General features: G+C 41.4%; 2 protein-coding genes across 4 annotated transcripts in view; both read left to right on the top strand.

Annotated features, from left to right (window-relative positions):
- Positions 1 to 18,488, top strand: part of LOC109622131 (beta-1-syntrophin) — an 804,166-nt gene that overhangs the window by 172,427 nt on the left and 613,251 nt on the right. The gene's annotated exons all lie outside the window — the stretch shown is intronic.
- Positions 3,563 to 17,752, top strand: LOC134289797 (uncharacterized). Its single transcript, XM_062856322.1, has 4 exons — positions 3,563 to 3,846; positions 3,909 to 4,080; positions 4,139 to 4,431; positions 16,134 to 17,752. Exons 1-4 carry the CDS (start codon positions 3,602 to 3,604, stop codon positions 17,071 to 17,073), a joined length of 1,650 nt encoding a protein of 549 aa, XP_062712306.1. The 5' UTR covers positions 3,563 to 3,601; the 3' UTR covers positions 17,074 to 17,752.

Below are 18,488 nucleotides of genomic sequence, written 5' to 3'. Positions count from 1 at the left end.
GGCTGATTAATACTATATGTTGATAGATCTAAACTTCAACTTTACCAAACTCCCTATATAAACTCATACACTGCGCATTAAATAAAAGTAAAACTGCATGCTATTTTCCTCGAATCAAACCCATTGGTGAGTTTTGGATGAATGCTACAAGTTGTCCTCAATAAAATGCATCACCTCATATGAAAACCTCGAAATTTGTTTTAATCCGTTACATGTGAAGTTAAGCATGAATTGGTTATAATACCTCGTTCAAGAAGGTGGTAATGATGTGTACAAACAATGCTTAAAAGTGGTATTATTTTAGAACACTAGGAACCATTTAGGTATAGTTATTTATGCAACGAGTAGCAAAATGATGATTTTTACAGCACGAGTTGTACATTTATCCAACGAGGCTTGCCGAGTTGGATAAATATGACGAGTGCTGTAAAAATCGAGTTTTGCAACGAGTTACATACAACATTTTTTGCAATGACAAAAAAATACTCGTTAAAATCTGATGGATGCCTTCAACATCATCGTGCTTTGCGATGGTTGAATGTGAACGGCCACGTGCTTCATCATACTAGGCACACGAAATTTGCATCAAGCAAGCCGTGCTATAACCGTCACAGTTTTGCAAGTTCGTACTGTGGAAACCAAGGAAAACCCAGGTTGTTGACCAAACAATTGCATTATGATTCATAATGCAACCGAAATTAGTTGCATTATGAATCATAATGTAATTGTTTGGTATAATACTGAAAAGTAGGCCGTAGTGATACTGAAACGGCAAGTGTAAAATCAAATTTATAGTGCCGAATTGCAAAATAGTTATTTATGTTACGAGTTGCAAAATGATGATTTTTACAGCACGAGTTTTACATTTATCCAACGAGGCTTGCCGAGTTTTGCAACGAGTTGCACACAGCATTTTTTGCAACGACTAAAAATATTCACTAGAATATGATCATATCTAAAAATATCATCGTGCATCGCGTTGGTTGAACGGTAACGACCACGTGTTCTATCATGCTTGCCACGAAATCAGGATCAATTTAGCCGTGCTATAACAAGCTGTAACCGTCAAAGTTTTCCAAGCTCTTGGCATGGAAACTTAAGTTGGTGATCAAACAATTGCATTATAATTTATAATGCAATCGAAATGAGTTACATTATGAACCATAATGTAATTGTTTGGCATAGTGCGACACAGTAGACCGTTTTTGTACTCAAACGGCAAGTATAAAACGTGATTTATAGTGCCGAGTTGCAAACAAATCTATATAGGTATGAAAATCCTCCGAAACTTCCAAGAATGCCTCAGGAAACCACATGAAACCCCCTCGGACCCAATGTAACGCACCTGAGAATCTCTAAAACTCTGAAAAACGTCCTGTAACGTCTTCGGAACCTGCTGGAAATCTTCTAAAACATCCAGAAATGTCTTCGAAACCCCCTCGCACTCTTCGTAATGCACCTGACACCTTCCTAAAACTCTGGAAACGTCTCTTTAATGCCTCTGAAGTTCTTTGGATATGCTCTGAAACAGCCTGAAATGCCTAGTACCTCTATAGCGCACCTAAGACTCTCCAAAACCCCCAAAAACGCCTTTGAAATTGGTTGAGAATCATCTGGATCACATATAATATACCTGAGATCCTGTTACGCCTGTTACCCTGAAAACGCCCCTGTTACGCCTACGGAATCCCTTGAAAATTATTTGAAAAGTCTCCGAAAACCCCTGAACCTCCCTCGAACCATAATCAATTTTAACCCCTGGGGTCGCCTGGGATACCTGGGGTCCCCAGGCGCCTTTCAGAGCTCGTCTTTGATGGAACACACTCAGCGAGGTGACGAAACTGAGGCCATGAAGGTATCCCTTTTAGGGTTAAATGCCTCTGAAACCCCTGTGGACGCCTCTTATAGGGTCCATAAGCTCCCTGAAACGCACCAGAAAACTCCGTGAAACGTCCCTGAAAAGCTATCAAACGCCTCTAAAATTTCTAGGAACGTGTTTTTCCTGAAACACCCTGAAACTTTTTTAAATGACTCTAAAATGCCTCTAAAATACCTTAAAACGCCACTTAAACACCTTGCAACGCCGTTTCCTGAGTCCTGAGATGCCTTGAATTGCTCTTAAAGCCCCTTAAAAGTCCCTGAAACCCCTTAATAAAAATGCCCCTGAATTTTAACTGAACATTCGAATTACACATTTTATTTCTGTGATTGATTGATCGTATTGATCGATGTTTGACATTAATTATGTTGTGCAGCCACTTGCAAACAGAACTTTAAAGAACCGAATTTTACAAAGAATTTGAATAAAAGATTGTACGTTGTTATTAAGAATCGGGCCTTTTTTCTTCAAAAAAAAAAAAAAAAAAAACAAGAAATACAGCGTAACGGGACACCATCGCAAAAAATGTCAAATTTTGACTGAACGTCAAGACATTTGCTGCTTCCTCGAAACGGTTTTCAAAGTTTCGAGTACCGACTTTTAGAAAAAATAAGAGTGGTTGTCTTCATTTTGGTGCAAAAGGGATCAAAATGACAATAGGAGTGCGGTATGTGTCATTTACGCAAACTCAGCGATCCAATACATTTCCAATCTACTATGAATGCTTATGAGCTAATGCCACCAGTATTGTACTCACCCACACTTCACGAAATGGCAATCGATGGTCATCAGGTACCTCTCAATTCTACCGATCTGCATATAGTGAACCTCGTGCAGACCCTCGGAGTTAGCGCCAATGCAAAGGAAGACATGGAAATTGTCTGCGCTGTCCTTGTTGCCGAACACCCGGTATTCGTTAACATTAACATTCGTTGAAGTTCCCGTATCTGGATCTGGCATGTAGTTGACGAACTCAATTTGCCTCTCGACCCACCTAATGCCAGCGCTCATCCCTTGGGCTGCGGGATCGAACACCTCCAATCTGTAATCTCGACAGTCCTGAAATAAGTTAATCAGAATTGGTTGATGTACCCCTCATTCTGGTGCAGATTTAGATCGGACTTACGCTGGGCATGTCTTCGGCTACCCGTACGATAGGTACCTCCGTTGGGTGCTCATATTTAATCCAGGCCACATCCCGGCTGTTTGGGCTATTGTGTACGTACTCGTGATGCAAGGCGATGGTCACGTTAACCTTCCCCACGCCGACTATTTCCAGCTCGTTCGGGTCTTGGATATGACTGTGGTGGAAGCGCAAGCTCGGTTAGGTGAAATTTCTGAATCACTGGATATGCAAAGATCTTACCCATCGACTCCCACCAGACAGTGGGCAGCGGTAACGTAAAAGTTTTTCCCCACATGGAAAGCTCCGCAGAATTCCGCGCTTTGGAGACACTTCATGTTCGGCAGCACGGGAAAGCAGTTATTCCACTCCGGAGTGTTAGGCTTCTTCCGGTAGGCGAACGTTGTCTCGATTAGCTCGTGATCACCGATTTTGATGGCCTTGGAAAATATCGCTGGTAGAGACAGTAGAAGCAACAGCAGCGTTACTTGCGCCATCGTTGCGGAGAAATGTCTGTTCATTGATGACAGCTGCCGAAGCGGGCAAAGTAGGCTGTTGATTTCCAGAAATTGAAAAAGTTTCAAAAAACGTTCAGAGTAATGTCGTTAGATCGTAAATTTCTCCTGTGGATTACCTTAACAAGTATCGTAGTGTGGACTGCTGTCCCGGACGGGGAATCAATCCGTAAGGCCAGTTTTGTGTACCGTAAAATTTCTGGTTCAATAGACTCAACCGAATGTAGCGCAAACTATACTTGTCGTCTTCAGAAGGAGTTCTGCGCTGCGTTTCACTTGGGTGAAGGCATCTACGTAACGACAGCGCATTGTTTGTTGACAGGCAACAGGTTTGCTACGATCCATTTTTTTCTGTTTGTGATGTTCACTTATCCACATTGTGATTTCACAGAACGATTGCTAAAGTTGACCGATTGGATATTGTTGGCGTCGGGCTCGCTAATGTGACTTTAACACTGCACAAAAACTTCTCGCTTTCCGATGGAGTGGATATCGCATGGATTGCCGTTCATGATCTCAACCTTACCACTGATGTTTTAGAGATTGCTAACACGATTCCTGAGGTACATAGCTCTTCAATTTATTAATTACTTCAGTAAATACCGTAAATCCGTTGCACAGAAATGCATTCGCTATCAGTTGGAGCTGTTCGACACCAGTTCCAAGGATATCCAAGCTGGTTTCCACTGGGTGCAACAACTGGAAACGATTCACCCTAATTCGTCAAATTTGAAGCCGTTTCGGCATGGGATGTTGGCCTTCCAGTTTTCAGAAGAGTTGGATCGGTCAGAGCTAGAACATGTCATAATGTGTACCACCAAGGAGCATCCAAATGATTTCAAGTTGCAATTCATAGCGTACGGACGGGCGGGAAGGTTTTCGTTCGATACTGACTGCTATCGGGCTGAATGCGGGTATGTATTGTGATTTTGAAGAAGTACAACACCATTTTCATTCTTTTTAGTTATTTTAAGTTTGAGGTTAGTTTTGAACGATCTTTTGCATTTGGAGCTGTACCGATTCTTCAATCAACAAACAATCAATTGCAATAGTGTCAATTGGTACAAGCTTCTAGTCTTAGGAAACCCACCATGTTATTTCCAAAGTAGAACCATCTCATCTGGGAAGTTCAGTCACTGCTCGTTTCGCAACACAGTATTCTTCGCTTCCCTCAATTCGTCTTGGTTCGGATGTTCCGCCGTTCGGGGTGCCATCCCGAGTAGAGGAAAAGAGCACTATAATAGCATAGTTTGATATGGAGATCAAAAAGTGATATGGGTTTGATTGACATAAGAGATAAAAGATCTAAAAATATAATCAAAAATTTACTCCCGGAACATCATCATCAAATCATATTTAGATTTTGTAAGATCTAACCAATAGCAACGAGCTATTCGTATGATCTTGAAATATCAAATTTTGATATTGTTCAGATGTTCGAGGAACATTTTTCAGATATTATTTTAAGATCTTTCATCTCTTATATCAATCAAACCAATATCATGTTTTGATCGTCAGTATTTTACCTCTACCCGGGATTGGGCATATAGAGGGTAACATTCATGGTAACATTATTGGTTCATCGATCCCACTAGTTCAGTATAAGTCAGAGAATCCGATGCTGAATGAAAGTATATTAAAATTATGTATTCTAGTAGTTTAGCACACAGTATGCATTCTCGTCGTATTCTAAACTTGTGAAGTAGTGGCCCAATGTCACCCCGCTTTGGCCCAATGACACCCACATGACGGTAGTTGTTCAAGCCTTTCTCCTCGACGTTTGAGTTTGCAATTGTCCACGAAACGATGCACATACCCTATTGTAACTGTAACGGCGATGATCGGATCGTAGCCATGCCAAAACTGTGGCGGAATCGCTCCACTTGATCCACTGTCTAACTAAGCTGTCAATCGACTACTGAGAACCGCTGCTTGTAGTTCCAGACGAGAAATTCAGAAGAGAGGCTTCTGTGGAGAGACCTTTGTAGTTGCAGCGACTATCTCGCATGCTGGTGATGGAAGGTGACATCAACGAGAATGTATAGTTGTATCATCGTGGAATGCACAATGTTTCGATTCTAGGGAACATACTGATCCACCACACCTACTATACTACTATAGTCCGGCGCGCCACACATCCTCATTCCTCACATCTTGGAGAAAAATTTTGAACAAGGAATACACTAATTAGTTCCAGGTGATTGCGAATATGCTCATCAACTTAAAAGTTTAGCTTAGGGGTTGTTCATAAACCACATAGACCAAAATTTGGCCATCTCAGACCCCCCCCCCTCCCCGCTCGTACACTTTTGTCCATACAAAAATTTTAAAATTTGTGTGAAGCGTAGACTTTGGCCAGACTTCCCCTCCCTCCAAAAAGTCTACGTGGTTTATGAACGGCCCCTTATTGGACGCAGTGGTTTAATTTCCAATTGCAGCATTTGGCGTTTTGTTGGTCGTTCACCTTTCTCTATTACTTTCTGTATTACTTCTCTTACCTCCATGGGAAACCTCAGTGCAGCCTTAGTCATCTGTCATACTATTCTGGAGATAGTCGTCGACATAGTAGTCCTGTTCAACGACGTAGGTTGAACTTGCTCGAAGTTTCTGCATCCTACTCTTACCCATTTGTCAACAAACGGGAAAGAGCGGGATGGAGCAAGTTCGAGCAAGTTCAACCTACGTCGTTGAACAGGACTAGTGACTTTATACAATCCCATCGATCACACGTGCAATTCTTCAACATTCTTGATTTTAGCAAACTGATCTGATACTGGCGAACATGAGGTTCCAAAGGTTATAACATACATCTATTATTGATAGATACCTACTATCAATTCCTCCAGATTGTTTCGGAAAAACAAACGTTGAGAGTAACGATTTGGTCGACGAATTAACAGCTGGTGGAACATTTCTCTTAAATCTGTTGAAACCCCCACCTTGTACTGCTGAATTCTCGGAAGCACGGCTGGAAGCGACGTGAGTTTGTATGGTCTAGTCTATTAGCCGCACAATCCCAGATTTTCTTGGATTCATCACCGCTCCTAATAGCGGATACCACCTTTGCGTTGGAACTCCAAAATCTGATTTTTCAGGTCCTTCATTAGATCGGATTTCGCATGATCCTGCTTTCCAAGCTCTCCATGTAATCGCCATGTTGCAGCTGTTTGAAAATTCGATATCGGTTTACTTCCACAGTAGGTCCTTTTCGAACTTCTTTCTCGAACTCAATGCATACCCAAATTTTCTCCAAGAATTTCAGGAGTTTCTTTCAGAAATTTTTTCAGATGTTTTATTACCTATTTCACCAAACATTATCGAAAGGGTATTTTTTTTAGAAAATCTTGCAAATTTACCCATGAATTTCTTCAGAAATCCTTTAGTGATTCCTTCAGGAATTCTTTAAGAGAATCCTTCAGAAATGTTTTAAAGGATACATTTCGAAAACAATTCATAGATATTTCCAGACTCCATGTAAAAAAAATTCAAAAATTCCCAAAGCGATCCCTTCAGAAAATTTTCCAGATAATTTAATAAAAAAAAACTGCTAGGAATGGCTTTGGGAATTTCCTCTTTCGATTCCTTCAGGTATTGTTCCATGAAAGTGTTTTGAGAATTCATTTCTAAAGATTTATCATGGATTTCTTCAGAAATTGCTCTAGAATTTTATTCAGAATTACCTCTAAATGATCCTTCAAAACTTTATCCAAGAAATCCTCTAGAAAACCTTTCATGGGCTCCCTCGGAAACTCCTCCATTAATTCTTTTGAAATTCCGTACGCAAATTATTTCAGGAAATCATCCTCGGATTTTTACGGTGAAAGCGATTACTTCAGAAAATCAAAAGTTCAGAATTCCTCCAGAAATTTCTCCACGGATTCTTCTAGCAAAGCTTCCACAGACTCCTTTAGGAATTCTTCCAAAGTTTTGTGCAAATTTTTTTCTAGGGATTCCTTTAAAATTTTACTGAAGATTCCTTCAGAAATTCTTCGTGAGCCTGAAGATTTCTTCAGAAATTCTTCGTGAGCCTGAAGATTTCTTCAGAAATTCTTCGTGAGATAATATCATAAATTTGTTCAAGGATTCCATCAAGAAATCTTCTATGGATTGGTTTCAAAATTGCTACTTGGATTTTTACAGACGCTCCTTTTCAGAGTTTCTCAAGAAATTTATCCAGTAAATCTTTCATGTATGTAGATTAACCCATATCCGCCCAGCGTTCTATTTATAGGACAGATGCCCCGAACGCCCAGCGTCCTATAAATAGGACAGTCCTTTTGATGTGAATATCTCCAGAATTAAGCCTAGTTTGGTGTTTGAAAGGAATCGCTCAAGAAACTTCTTGACCGATTCCTGGCAGAAACTCTCCACGGTGACTACCATTTGAACTGTCATTTCTTCGCAACTGCGTACTGTGATCGAAGAAAAACGGTTTCTTGGGCGATTCAGGCAAGGAATTTCCCATGCATCAAGATAGGCCGAAAAATTCCTTCTGAACTGCAAACAGCGCTTTATGCAAAATTTTAGAATATGTACTTTCTTCAGAGAAGATGTTCTCCACACCCTTACCTTGCCCATAGTGGACAATATAGTTTGTGACATATTGTCCCGATCTGTGAACATCATTTGCAATGCGAAAAAAAGTATTTCCTTGGAATCTTGACAATGGTTAACAATTTACAGTTCATTTATTCGGCAGAGTTGTTAATCAATACATACAAAAGTCGATGTATGTATGATTGTATGTTTATATGCTTGTATGTTTATATGTTTGTATGTTTGTCTATTTGTGCGTTTATATGTATGTACGTATGTATATATGTATGCCGGAACATAGGCATAACTCTGAAATGCGTCAAGAAATTTCAATCAAATTTGGTATACACAATCCTTAGGATGTGGAGGTGGCAGCAGGGGTATTGAAATTCAAGATGGCGGCTTAGGTTCCAATATGGCGGTAAAAACTCCAGAATATATGCTTTTTAACGGCAATGCTGCTTCGGATACTATGCAATATGGGTATCTATCGATCGGGCTTCACAAGTAGAACTCAAAAATGAATATTCGACGCAATTTTGAAATTCAAGATGGCGGACCATATCCAAGATGGCGGCCATGGAAGAGTAGTTTGATCTATAATACCATTCAATATGGATATCTATCGATCGGGCATGATGAGTAGAATTCAAAAATCGATATTTAACGCCATTTTGAAATCCAAGATGACGGACCATATCCAATATGGGGACCACGGAATGGTTGTTTGAGCTATGCTACCATGCAATATGAGTATCTATCGATCGGGCTTCATGTATAGAAGTCAAAAATCGATATTTGACTCTATTTCGAAATCCAAGATGGCGGACCATATTCAAGATGGCGGCCACAGAATGAGAGTTTGAGCTATGATACCATGCAATATGGGTATCTATCGATAGGGCTTCATGAGTAGAACTCAAAAATAAATATCCGACGTCATTAGGGTTGAAGGGTTGAATGTTATGATAGAGCGTAGGATAGAGGGTTGGAATAGAAGGCAAAGAAGACAGTAAGGTAGAGGCTAGAGAGTAGGGTGAAGAATTGAATTGAGATTAGATGAGCTGGGGTTCTTTTTTGAGATAACTTCAGAAATTCTTTCCAGCATTTCTTCAGGCATTCCTTGCGAGAATCTTCTCAGGTTTATTTCCGAGATTCCTTCAGATATTGCTTCCGAGATCGCTGTGCGGATTGCTCCGGAGTTCTCTTCAGGGATTTTTGCAGGGGTTGCTTAGGAAAATCCTGGAAGGATTCTTTTATTTATTCTAATCTGCATTCCTTCAGGGATTTGTGCTGGAATTCCTCCAAAGATTCCTTCCAGGATTATTCCTTTTTCCAGTTGTTCCTTTAAGGTATCTGTTGTATCTCGCACCGGCAGCAGCGGCGCAGCTTTCTTAGCTGGAGCGGCCTTCTTCGGCTTGGGAGTCTTGGGCTTCTTGGCAGCAGCCTTCGATGGTTTGGTAGCCTTTTGCTTGGGAGCAGCAGCCTTCTTCACTGTTCCGGCTTTCTTGGCGGACTTGGCACCGGCTGCTTTGGCCTTCTTCTCACCAGCTGGTTTCTTGGCAGCAGGCTTCTTGGCCTTCTTTTCACCAGTGGCTTTCTTCGCAGCTGGCTTCTTGGCAGCCTTCTTTTTCTCACCTGCAGCCTTCTTGGGTTTCTTCCAAGGTTTCTTCTCAGCGGCAGCCTTATTATCCTTCAGCTTGAACGATCCTGAAGCACCGGATCCCTTGGTCTGTACGAAGGTGCCCTTCTCGACGCCAGCTTTCAGAGCCTTCCTGATGAAAATGGACAACTTGGCCACGTCACACTTGTAATTGGCCCCGATGTACTTCTTGATGGCCTGCAGTGAAGATCCCTTCCGTTCCTTCAGATTCTTGAGAGCGGCCAAGACCATTTCGTACGCTGGTGGATGAGTAGCTGGTTTCGAGAAGGGCACCTTCGTTCAGTCCAAGGGATCCGGTGCTTCAGGATCGTTCAAGCTGAAGGATAATAAGGCTGCCGCTGAGAAGAAACCCAAGAAGGCTGCAGGTGAGAAAAAGAAGGCTGCCAAGAAGCCATCTGCGAAGAAAGCCACTGGTGAAAAGAAGGCCAAGAAGCCTGCTGCCAAGAAACCAGCTGGTGAGAAGAAGGCCAAAGCAGCCGGTGCCAAGTCCGCCAAGAAAGCCGGAGCAGTGAAGAAGGCTGCTGCTCCCAAGCAAAAGGCTACCAAACCATCGAAGGCTGCTGCCAAGAAGCCCAAGACTCCCAAGCCGAAGAAGGCCGCTCCAGCTAAGAAAGCTGCGCCGCTGCTGCCGGTGCGAGATACAACATGCAACGTCGTCGGCCGGCGTCATCACAGGCAGCTTCGAACCGACCCAAGCTGCGAAGCGTATGAGGAACAGCCCATTCATCCAGTCAGCCACGCTGTCTATTGTATGATAGCGTTGTCAGCCTAATCGCACGTTGGGCTCCCTGCAGCATGCAGCGCAGCGCGAGGCTACATTCATTCTTTTATTTTCTATCTGTTTTGTGTCATTATCCGTACTATCAGTCACCTATAAAAGGTGACTGAGCAAACTGTATCATGATAGTGTATCTCGTCATATCACCGCCGTGTGGAGCACTGCCACACGGTGGTGCGAATAAATAGTTAAATTCGTAAAAAGACCACGGCGCAGCTTTCTTAGCTGGAGCGGCCTTCTTCGGACTAAAAAGTGTTTACATTGCACTAAATTGACGCCAATACTGCTCGAAAATGAACTGTCGCGTAGAATTAGCAAATATGTAAACGAGCCAAAAATAATAGAATGAATGTAGCCTCGCGCTGCGCTGCATGCTGCAGGGAGCCCAACGTGCGATTAGGCTGACAACGCTATCATACAATAGACAGCGTGGCTGACTGGATGAATGGGCTGTTCCTCATACGCTTCGCAGCTTGGGTCGGTTCGAAGCTGCCTGTGATGACGCCGGCCGACGACGTTGGAGCGAGATCCAACAGTATCCTCCCGAAAAAACTATGAAAAAACCGGATTAATCCACCTAGTGGTGATAGTGCCTTTCTCGTGCCAGTGTTGATGCGATCAAATCATAATTTTCCCATAACACGTTGATCATTCCTACTTTATATTAACACCACAGAAATTTGAAATAATGTGGTTTGGTGAAATTACTTTGGTTACGATTTTATTCTCTTGCATATGAGGACTTTGACTATTTCTACAACGATTACCAGTCTATAAAAAAGCCACAATTTGATTTACCATTGATAAACATTGGTTTTGTTCACTTTCATAATATTACGTTTGTCCATTTCCAGCGGGCACCTGGAACCGATTCCATGACACTACTGGTTGTCCCAAATATTATTTGTGGCTATTTTCTTGTCAACTGGGTACCAGGCGGCCTAAAAAGCCGCGAATTGATGTGTTCCATGGGGAGCATCCATTAAGTATGTCACGCTGAAATTAGGAATGTTTCAAGCTCCCCTCTGCCCCTTTCGTACGGGTTTCTCCTATACTTAATACATTGCTTGTCGCACTTTAACAACTCCCTCTCCCCTAGGATCGTGACGTACTTAATGGCCTCATGCATGAATTTGGCTTACTTCTATATTTTACCATTTCTGGCGGGGCACTCGTTACCTGTTCTTCAACACTACCGGTTCTCCCAAATGTGCGTCTGAGACTTTTTGCTGACAAACAGTTAATTAGATTATTGGAAAAGCCGCGATTTGGTGTGTCGCATGCACAGGTTCGGGTCACCTTTATATTTTACCACTTATGACAAGACACCCAAAATCGGTTCCCGGACAGGACCTGTTGTCCCACATTTGGTCTGAGACTTTTTTTTGTTGTTGCTAACTATTCATCAGGTTACCGAATAAATCATTTGATATGTCACATGTATTGATTCCCTTTTAAATTTTATATTTCCGGTGGGACAGACGGAATCGGTTCCGTAGTGCACTGATTGGTCTGAGACTTTTGTCTTGTCGGCTGTTCATCATGTAACCTAAAAGCCTTGATTTGTGGTGTCGCATGCATGGGTTTGGTTCACTTTCAGATTTAGCCACTTCCTCCAGCGGCACAGTGTGCAAAAAAGTGCTTACCTTTACATTTGCAAATTCATGAAATACGATGTTTGTTTGGAATAACAAGAACACAAGAGGAGCTAGACGTTTGAAGTCAAAGAACGAGTTGTAGAACGGAACAGTGGCCTCGAATTTTCCTAAAAGAAATTTCAAATTTATTACGCATTTTTAAAAGATAATTTACAAAAAACAGATCAAAATCAATACTTTCGAGCTTATTTGCTTTAGAAAACTAAGTTATTTAACCAAACCAATAGATTGAAAGATCTTTTAAGTAGAAAATTTATTAAGCCGCAGAGACGAACCTGCCAAGGGCTGAAAGTCTATTTAATAAAGACAAATCAATCAATCAATCAATCAATCAATGAACTTTCGAATGAGGGTTAAAAAGCTGCGATAAGTTTAACTATTTTCAAGTTGTAGCCAGTTTGAGGCAAGCAAAGTCAAAAACATGTAAAGTTCTATCACTACGTAACGGTTGAGATTTGACCATATGGGTACACATTTTTTTTTACCATTTATGATCCTCTATCACTCCTTAAAAAGTTTGCATTCACGAACCTAACACCCTGCATAGTCTGAACCAATTTGCTTGCCAACGTTCATAAGGTTATCAAAAAGCCGCGCTTTGCTGTGTCGCATGCATGGGTTTGGTTCACTTTTATATTTGGCCACTTCCGGCGGGACACCCAGAACCGGTTCCGGGACACTACAAGTTCAGATATGGTCTGATGCTGTTTTCCTGCTAACCGTTCACCAGGTTATCGGAAATGCCGCTGCTTGATGTGTCGCACGCATGGGTTTGGTTCTATTTTATATTTGTCCACTTCCGGCGGGACATCCGGAACCGGTTCCGGAACACTACTGGTTCTGATATGGTCTGAGACTATTTTTCTGCTTACCATTCATCAGGTTACCGAAAATGCTGCTGTTTGATGTGTCGTATGAATGAGTTATGTTCAATTTTATATTTTGGCACTTCCGGCGGGACACCCAGAACCAGTTCCGGAACACTACCAGTTCAGATATGGTTTGATACTGTTTTCCTGCTAACCGTTCATCAGATTATCGGAAATGTCGTGGTTTGATGTGTCGCATGCACGGGTTTGGTCCTCTTTTATATTTGGCCACTTCCGGCGGAACATCCGCAATCGGTTCCGGAACACTACCGGTTCAGATATGGTCTGATACTATTTTCCTGCTAACCGTTCATCAGGTTAACAAAAATGTCGCTGTTTGATGTGTCGCGTGAATGAGTTATGTTAAATTTTATATTTGGCCACTTCCGGCGGGACACCCAGAACCGGTTCCGGGACACTACAAGTTCAGATATGGTCTGATGCTGTTTTCCTGCTAACCGTTCACCAGGTTATCGGAAATGCCGCTGCTTGATGTGTCACATGTATGGGTTTAGTTCTCTTTTATATTTGACCACTTCCGACGGGACATCCGGAACCGGTTCCGGAACACTACTGGTTCTGATATGGTCTGAGACTATTTTTCTGCTTACCATTCATCAGGTTATCGGAAATGCCGTAGTTTGATGTGTCGCATGCATGGGTTTGTTGCATTTTTATGTCTGGCCCCTCCCAGGGGTACCGGTCCGGTACACCTAAATGGCCATAACTCCGGAACGGCTGGACCGATCCGAACCATTTTCAATAGGAAACAATGGGACTATATGCCGCGTCGAATGAACCGTCGGTCATTAAAATCGGTTGAGGTTTACTGCCAAAAAGTGATGTGAGTTTTTTGTACACACACATACACACATACACACACACGCACACACACACATACACACATACACACATACACACACACAGACATCACCTCAATTCGTCGAGCTGAGTTGATTAGTATATGTGACTCGACCCTCCGGACCTTCTATCAAAAAGCCATTTTTGGAGTGAACATATAGCCTTTCCAGTACACTTAGTGTACGAGAAAGGCAAAAATATATGTTTCTTCCGAGATTTTTTTCAGGCAATCCTAGATCATAGAAACATCTTCTTTGGTTCTTGAAGGAATGCCTGCTCAGCTTCTGGCCAGTATTCTTGTCATGATCTCTCTAAGGATTCCATCAGGTATTCTTTACGGGATTGCTTCAGGAATAACTTCAGGGATTTCTGCCAGAATTGCTTCAGAAATTTCTGAAGGGATTCTTTCAGATATTTTAACAAGCATTCTTTCACGGAATTCTTCTGGAATTACTTCATAGATTCATTTTAGTATACTTTCAAAGTGTTTTGTTGATACATATTCAGAGAATCTTAATGGAATTTTTTCTACGAGCCGGAATTTATACAGCAATTTCTCCCGGGGTTTCATCTGTGATTATTTCAGGGATTCCTACCCAGCTTTCAGCTGAGATTCCCTCAGAACTCTATCAGATATACCTCTTAGAATTCCTTCAGTAAATCCTCCCGGGATTTCTTCGGGTATTTCTACTGGGAATGTTCTTCTCCCCCAGCGTTATGTTTTTCAGACTTCTGTATGTAATTCAAAATTGCAATTGGTATATCGAATAAAATTGAATTTTTGGGTAGTTTATCATTTTTCATGTAGCCGAAAGACACATTATCTTTTCGATGTAACTTTGATAGTGCCCAGTATAACACCATAAAATCCACACATTGTTCACGAATAAAAAATCATGGAGTAGTGCAAACATAAATAGAGAAGCCGTGTAGAGTATATCTGGTTGAAATTTTATATCAAAAAATGGAGTGATGATGAACCTGGGCGTGTTAGTGGAATACCTGTAAGTACGAGACACTGAAGACGATCTTATAGTTGAGGTCGAAATATGTATTTGTCAAACGATACAAATTAAAAAGAATAATACTCAAATATTTTTGAAAAGTTTATGTATGGTGAGTACGTATAGAGAGTTTGTGGGGAGCTGAAGAAAAAACTCAATTACTTTATTAGAAATGATTATCTGTGAAAAATTTAACTTCTACTGTATTTTAACATTTGGTTATGCTACACATAGTGAGCTCTCTTTATTTGATTTGTTAAACAAAATGAGAAATGTTGAACACTGACAGTCAAAATTACATGAAATTACAAGAACCATGCATTGCATACTTTTAGGCGTTTATCGGGTTATATTTCTGCCCCAATTTAAAAGTCCTTTTTCTATTCTCTTTGAATGATTATCATCTCTCTCACTTGTTTGGAGCTGTATTGTATCTATACGGATCAGAATATAATGATAGCGTAGTATTTGTGCTGAAATAGAACTCGAGAAAATTATTAGATATTGAGGACCTACAATGAAGATTTTTTTTTAGTGCTACACCATAGACTTCCATTTTTTTCGTCAAATCATGTTTATTTTATTGGAACTCGACCGTTGATAACATTTTTTTTTGAAGATTTAAATTGTGAGACACCTTGGGCGTTAACGGGTTAAGGTGGCCCACACTTATATGAAAAGCAAAAAAATCGAAAAATGGCAAGTCTTACTTCCTAAATCAGTTGTTTAGGACTCCCAGAAGCTACGTTCAAGTGAGGATAAACTTCATTGTTGATTTTCCAATACATGTGAAGGAATAATATCAATAATGAAAACTTTCCATGTTTTTTGACATTTCTCTGGAGAATAATTTTAAATTTCTTTCTTAGATTTTTACGAAAATTTTGCTGCATATTTCTTCAATACTTCCTTCAGAGATACCGTCATGGATTCATTTGAAAATGTCTCCAGAGACTTTTTCAGAGTTTAAGGGTTTTTTTTGGAACTTCAGGTTTGGATTTTTTCAACAGTTCTTTTATGGAGTATTACAGATATTCATTAGATAATTTCTTTAAACAAATTCTACAGAGAATGGAAAGACTAATGTTTGGATAAAAAATTATAATTTTGAAACGTTGGCCGGACTATCTAAGCTCTTGCCATTTTTGTTGATCTTGGTTCCGTCGTCTGACGCAATCTGGCTTTTGAAAGTGTTTTTTAAAATTCCATTTATTTATTGACGATCTCATTTTTTTTTATCGCAACAGAGCGTACCAACCAGAAATCAAGCAATTGTTGCAGCAGGTGAACGTTTCCTTACCGGATGAAAAGCAGAAGATGTCGAACAACTCTAATGAAAGCTCTCATGATGAAAGAACTTTTGGGTTGAGGATGGCAGAAATTTCCGGTTTGGTAACAGTTGCTCTGGATGATATTGAGAAGCCCCATACTGACACATTTTCAAATGCGATAGAAGACCTAATCGAAAAATCAAACTTCTTAGAAGCGCAGGGTGACTTCCCTGCGATGAATGTGTCGGTTCTGTCAGATGCATTTGAAGGTTCCTCCATTATCGAAAGTATCGAGAATGATTCTCATAGAGCTCAGCTACCGGGTCGCAGCACTTTCGAAGACAATATGAAAGATACAAAAAGTCTTCCTGGATATTTCAAGAACATCAATGAAAGCCTTTCTAATCCTTTGTATGGAGAAGATGGCATGGAACCAGCTGTCCAAGCAAGCAACTTGAATGCGCTGTACTCCGTTCCTTCCAATCAAATCCATTCACCATTGACGCATATAGCTGCTTCGGAATATTTTGCGGACAATTTCGAGAAAAGCCCTACGAAGAAGATACAGCATCAGAAACTCGATCAAAATTGGGAGCGCTGTGAAAACCCGACGACCACTTCAACTTGTCCACTATTTTTGTTGGAACCATCGCCGCCAGTAACCACGGAAACATCCACCTCAACAGGGGTAGTGTGTAGTACCACCCATCAGGAGGTAGCTCCAACAACCAACCATACGTTCAACAGTTCGGCCACTGCAGAGGAAGAGATGGAACGACGCCGTCAGAAGGCTCTACGCAAGATTTTAATTCATTTGGTACGCAGCAGAAGTGAGGCAGCTCCGAATGTGATGGCCGGTAGTACGGGGTTTGTGCTGGTTGCGATGGGATTTGTGATACTGATGATGGTCATTTAGTTCAAATTATGTTGGTGGAATAAAAATCTTTTTTTTTTAGTGATCAGCTTGAAATTATGTCAGATCGTTTTCCTTACTTTATTCTTAAGACGTTGAGCTGTGAGCTGTGAAGTTTTAAATTTCTTCAGATTATCTGGTAAACTTTATGCATTTGAAGGACTGAAAATGAATAAGTAATCGTGGATTACCTTTTCACATTTTTTTTTATTAAAAAAATATTTGCGCAGTACAACTCGAAGCATCCAACTCGGATCACTTCTTCCTAGGGAGCACAAGTGAGGCTGGGTGTGAGACCGGCTAAAAGATCATCATTATCTGGTCATTTGTGGCCGTCGAAGTGCTGGCTGTTGAGCTTCATCATCCATGTAGCAGCACCCAAGCAGTAGTGCCTGGTCATTTTCGCGCGTTCCCCTCCACCAGCATCACCAGCATCACGAGCGCCTCGCGTGGTCCATCGCTTCGTGTGTTTGTTTATTGTTTGATTTAGATGGTTCATTCGGGCGCGTTATTTTCAGAGTTTTTTGTCGAGTGTGAAATGGCATCCAACACCATCATCGCCGCCGCGCACACACGTGATGATGATTGATGAGGTAAGTTCATTGCAGGTATAAGCCGCCCGCACTCACATGGTCGTGGGTGGGATGCGCCCCGTTTTTCTCTCTCTCTCTGTGACATGTTCAAAAGGTTATAATTTATGATGGGCGATTAATGTCGATTTTATGAACGTTTTGCAAGCCGTTGGAGAGGGGGGAAAACATGGAAGGAAAGCGCCCGTGCTTTGGAGTCGGAGTGGTAGAAGTTTATGATTTGTTGTTGCCATGTTGTTTGAGTCAATTAAACTTTTATCGCTCTCCTGCATATGGGCTAAACTGCCATTCCGGGAGGTCAGCAAATCAGACAAATAATGTGAAATTGCAGTTTTATTGCTGACATGTGTGAATCAAATTGATGTGCAGTAGATAATTCGCTAACTTTTATGGACTTGAAGTCGGAGATTTATTTTGGTTGTGGTTCGATTTCATGTTGAATCTCTAAAACTTCAAGCCATGGCATTATTGAGAGCATTAATGATATTCAATACAAATAATCATACAAATGTGGCACGGTAAAGGCTGGGTATGCTGCGTAATTCAGATCCCATTGTGATCCACTAGCCTCTGCCCAGCAACTCCTATCCCTACCTCCTCGCGGTACCGGCCGGAAACTATGAGCAACCTTAGGGAAGATCGGGTAACCAACCCCGGTGGGAACTTTGGTCGTAGGCTGACAGGGAAGGGGGGATTTGCTTTTGCAAACTTGAGCGTCTGTTCTCCAGGAGGAGCGGCCCACAACAGCGTCTGATCCCCATGTAAGCGGCGGCTGATCTACGCCCGAGTGCCAGGGAAGGACTCTAAGCTCAACTGTGCACTATGGTC

The sequence above is a fragment of the Aedes albopictus genome, chromosome 3 (assembly GCF_035046485.1).
Source record: "Aedes albopictus strain Foshan chromosome 3, AalbF5, whole genome shotgun sequence".
NCBI classification, from domain to species: domain Eukaryota; kingdom Metazoa; phylum Arthropoda; class Insecta; order Diptera; family Culicidae; genus Aedes; species Aedes albopictus.
This window is presented reverse-complemented; position numbering and strand designations above follow the sequence as displayed.

What these genes read in the sequence shown, in the direction of transcription:
- LOC134289797 (XM_062856322.1), top strand. Translation starts at nt 3,602, where the DNA reads ATGTCGTTAGATCGTAAATTTCTCCTGTGGATTACCTTAACAAGTATC. An exon ending in TGTTTGTTGACAGGCAACAG is followed by an intron (nt 3,847 to 3,908) that starts GTTTGCTACGAT and finishes GTGATTTCACAG; the next exon opens with AACGATTGCTAAAGTTGACC. An exon ending in TTGCTAACACGATTCCTGAG is followed by an intron (nt 4,081 to 4,138) that starts GTACATAGCTCT and finishes TCCGTTGCACAG; the next exon opens with AAATGCATTCGCTATCAGTT.